We start from the raw sequence: 3,445 nt of genomic DNA on the forward strand, positions 1-3,445 counted from the left end.
TACCCAAGCAAACAGGGTACCTCCCCCTACAACGAACACATATGCCTCCAACCGCTCAGCTCACTCCATCACGACCGCGCGCTCCCCTGCGTCGCCCGGGTACTCCAGCCCTCGCACCCGACGTCTCCAGGCGCGGCCCACAAAACTTCCGAGTGCCGGCCGGGGCCGTGGCCCCCTGGGGCGACGCGATGCGGGGACCAGGGATCTTGGGCCGCCGACTGGGACAGCCAGCGGCTCATGCAGTGTCCGGCGGCCTCGGCGACTGGGCTGGCCTCGGGTGGCGGGCCGTAGTGGATGTCTGCCGGCGTCGGTTTGGTGTTGGCGGGCATCGGATCCGCGGTGCGATTTGGCGCGTCAAATCTGGCTGTCCTGGTTCTAGAAGCTGCCATCCGCGTTAGGTAGTGGACGGGAGGGTGAAAACAAGCTGTGGGGGGTCTCACGGGCGGCTTACAGATGTCTCGCGTCCCTGTCGCCCGAGATATGGCAGTGCCAAGAGCCTCGTTAATTTTATTGTGTCTGTCCCTTCTTCCCTGATGGTAGCATGAGCAAAAAAAGGAAATGCGTATCATGAATCAAGCCTGGGGCATCGTCTCGAATTTATAGCACACTATTCCTGTTCTAAATGCAAGCATTAAAAATGGCCTTCGCTGCAAGCCGTCGATGTGACGGGAGGGCAATAAATGGCCCCCGACAAGGCCAAGGTCATATGACACGAAAATGGCCTTTGAGGGCCAAAGGCCTTTATCCGATCAATACCCTTGTGCGTAAACTAGGACTTCATCGCGATTTCTCCCTTGATATCGCGATTATACCAGTCACGACAAGCGCTCTCATTTGCATATTATTGAGAGGTGCGATTTGAAGGCGCGTGGAGTTTGCCTGCGTCTCGGTAAGGGTGGGGTCAGACAAGTCGAAACTAGTCCTGTGATATTCACGTGACACTCCACAATCTTTTAATTAACCCTCGACAAGCCTTCTCGCACGAAGCAGGCCCGGGTTGTATCGAGAACACAGATAGTTGCCCAACCGGATCCTCCGCAAGCTGGCCTGCCACCCTGCTTCGGCAAGCGCAAAACTCTGCGGGTTACAGCGTCCAGAAGCATGGTCGAGGTTGACACGCGCTGGCATGGGTTTGGTGGCGCACCCTGGTTCAACCTCAGCCAAGCACCCACCTACTACCTACCTGTGCAGCTCATACGGGTGCTGCCGCAGGTCGAATGCCGCGATAGTCGGGAGATGTTGGGGCAATACTGCGTTCGCGTCGTGGCCCAGGATCACGGTCAAAGCGGACTTTTTATTTTTCGCCAGAACCGCGTTAGACTCGGAATCACCCTTGATCGCAGTGCTGTCCACCTAGGCACTCTCTGACCCTGTGACGGCGATTCCGGATCGGACTGACCTCGCTGCTGTCGTCTAGCCGGCGAGCCAGCAGGGTGGATGTGCTGTCGAATCTTACGCGTGATCAAAACGCGCACTAGGCGGTCCGCCGCCCTTAGCCCCCCGGCCGCGGCGATCCTGTAATTGGGGGTTCGTTGCGCTAGAACGATGGGCGCTTGGCGCTAGCCGGGCGTCTAGAGCCACGCGGAATGACGTTTGGGCCAGAAGGAATGAACCACGGCAAGGTGAGCAGGGCACACGGTCTGCCCCCGGCACAGCGCAGGGGCCGCCTAGTCCGGTGCGTGCCGAGCGCCGGCGTCGCAACGGGTATCGAACGGCTCGCGCGTTGTCGTTGTGCGTTGGCGGCCATGCGCTTGGTGCTGATACGTGGGGTTTGGTGCTACGGCGAAACGCTGAGATGTGCTAGCGGATAAAGCTATAAGTTGGAGGGAGCACAAAGCGCGGGCACGGGCGGGGTCGTCGACGATCAGCAAGCCGATCAAGTCCCTATTTAGTCCGACTCTCGGCCGTTTGTGTCGCTTCGGGAAGGTCATCTTGTCTTTTTGAGTTAACATGCTTATGCTTTGACATCTCGCCGGTTTAACAGCACCAAGCGAAATGTTCTCTCCAGACCAGCTTCCCCGCAGCCCAACGGCCGGGAAGGCGGAGCGGCCCTTCCAGCTTTCCATCGACGTCGCGCTCGACATACTAGAGTACGTGGACTCGCCGGGGACGCTGTTCTCGGCCGTGCTGACGAGCCGCGTGTTCTGGTTCGCCTTCGAGTCGCGGCGGCAGCACGTGCTGAGGTGCGTACTGGAGCGGTACATCACGCCGAGCCTGCTGCCGCTGGCCGTCGCGGCGCTCGAGGCCGACCGCGCGCGCGGCTGGGACGCCGTCGAGCCTGTCCTGCGGCGCAGCCTCGGCGCCGACCCGGACGAGGCGGCGGCGGCGGCGGCCCACACGATTGGAGACGACGACCCGCCGCCGCCACGCAGCAGCGACCCACTCGCCTGCCTCTCGCCCTTGACTCGCGAGACTGCGGCGGCCCTGACAGGGGTCCACAGGGCCGTCGAGAAATTCACGCTGGAGCTGGCGCGGCCCGCGCTGGCGCTGTTCCGGTCCATTTGCACCGAGGGCGACGGCGGGGAGAAGACGGGGCGGCGGCGGCGGCGGCGGCGGCTCGAGCCCACGCGGCGCGAGGTGCAGCGCATCCAGCGGGCCTTGTACCGCTACCAGATCTACTGCAGCACGGCGGGGCGGGCCAGCGTCGGCGACGCGCGACGCAGCATGGCGCTAGACGACGTGGCGGCGGCGGCGGAGGCGGCGGTTGACGCGCCCTGGACCAAGGAGCAGCGGCATCGGGCGCAGACGCTGCTGCTGGGGCGGTGGCCGACGGTGGCCAACGAGCAGCTGGCGTGCGCCTGCGACTTTTTGGAAGCGAAGATGCAGCATTGTGGGTCAGGTCGTATCATTCAAATCCGAGTAGAAATTCGAGCAGAAATGCTGACGATGCATGCACTTACAGACTTTGAGGCCGTCGCAAAACACGATGTCGAGTGGGGCGCCCGCAAAATCGACTGGGTCGACCCGCACATGGCGATTCCACACCGTCGCTTTCTGGTGAGCCTCACTTCCTGTCACTTTCCGTCACCGTTGAATACCTAATATACTAATGCCCAACGCCAACGGGCAGCTCAACGGCGGGCTGGTTCCCCTCTACCGCCTGTCCAGGACAGCCGACGAGGGCGAGTGGAAGCGCATAATCGAGGAGATCGACCTGCCAATCGACTGCGATCAGGTCCAGTTCTGCTTCCTGGAAACCCTCGAGGGTAAGCTGGCCATGCTCAGGCAGTCCTACCTCAGCACTTGCCTCATAATGTCGCTGCACGCACCCCCGGGCATGGCGCCGCCGCCGGTCGGGGCGCCCTGGCCGCCGGGGTGGGAGGACGTGGACGGGGACGTGGATGCCCCGGCCGTGACTCCCGGCGACGATGCGGCCACCCCGCCGCGACCGCCCTACATGTCAGAGGCCTGCCACGCCGACGACATGCTGGGCCAGCGCGGCGCC

General features: G+C 62.7%; 3 protein-coding genes across 3 annotated transcripts; 2 read left to right on the forward strand and 1 right to left on the reverse strand.

The window, feature by feature from the left end:
• Positions 1-2: 2 nt before the first annotated feature.
• Positions 3-665, reverse strand: GGTG_14285 (hypothetical protein). Its single transcript, XM_009232212.1, has 2 exons — positions 452-665; positions 3-382 (listed from the first exon to the last, which is right to left on the reverse strand). Exons 1-2 carry the CDS (start codon positions 567-569, stop codon positions 69-71), a joined length of 432 nt encoding a protein of 143 aa, XP_009230476.1. The 5' UTR covers positions 570-665; the 3' UTR covers positions 3-68.
• A 15-nt stretch (positions 666-680) lies between these two features.
• On the forward strand, positions 681-1,368 carry GGTG_14286 (hypothetical protein; the record flags this gene model as incomplete). The annotated part of the gene is made up of 2 exons (XM_009232213.1): positions 681-701; positions 991-1,368. The coding sequence occupies 2 exons, from the start codon at positions 681-683 to the stop codon at positions 1,366-1,368; spliced, it is 399 nt and encodes a 132-aa protein (XP_009230477.1).
• Positions 1,369-1,586: 218 nt separating this feature from the next.
• Positions 1,587-3,356, forward strand: GGTG_14287 (hypothetical protein; the record flags this gene model as incomplete). Its single annotated transcript, XM_009232214.1, has 5 exons — positions 1,587-1,704; positions 1,985-2,830; positions 2,903-2,997; positions 3,071-3,228; positions 3,323-3,356. 5 exons carry the CDS (start codon positions 1,587-1,589, stop codon positions 3,354-3,356), a joined length of 1,251 nt encoding a protein of 416 aa, XP_009230478.1.
• Positions 3,357-3,445: the final 89 nt, after the last annotated feature.

Source organism: Gaeumannomyces tritici, assembly GCF_000145635.1.
Source record: "Gaeumannomyces tritici R3-111a-1 unplaced genomic scaffold supercont2.220, whole genome shotgun sequence".
NCBI lineage: Eukaryota > Fungi > Ascomycota > Sordariomycetes > Magnaporthales > Magnaporthaceae > Gaeumannomyces > Gaeumannomyces tritici.

What these genes read in the sequence shown, in the direction of transcription:
- GGTG_14285 (XM_009232212.1), bottom strand. Translation starts at nt 569, where the DNA reads ATGATACGCATTTCCTTTTTTTGCTCATGCTACCATCAGGGAAGAAGG. An exon ending in GACAGGGACGCGAGACATCT is followed by an intron (nt 383 to 451) that starts GTAAGCCGCCCG and finishes CGCGGATGGCAG; the next exon opens with CTTCTAGAACCAGGACAGCC.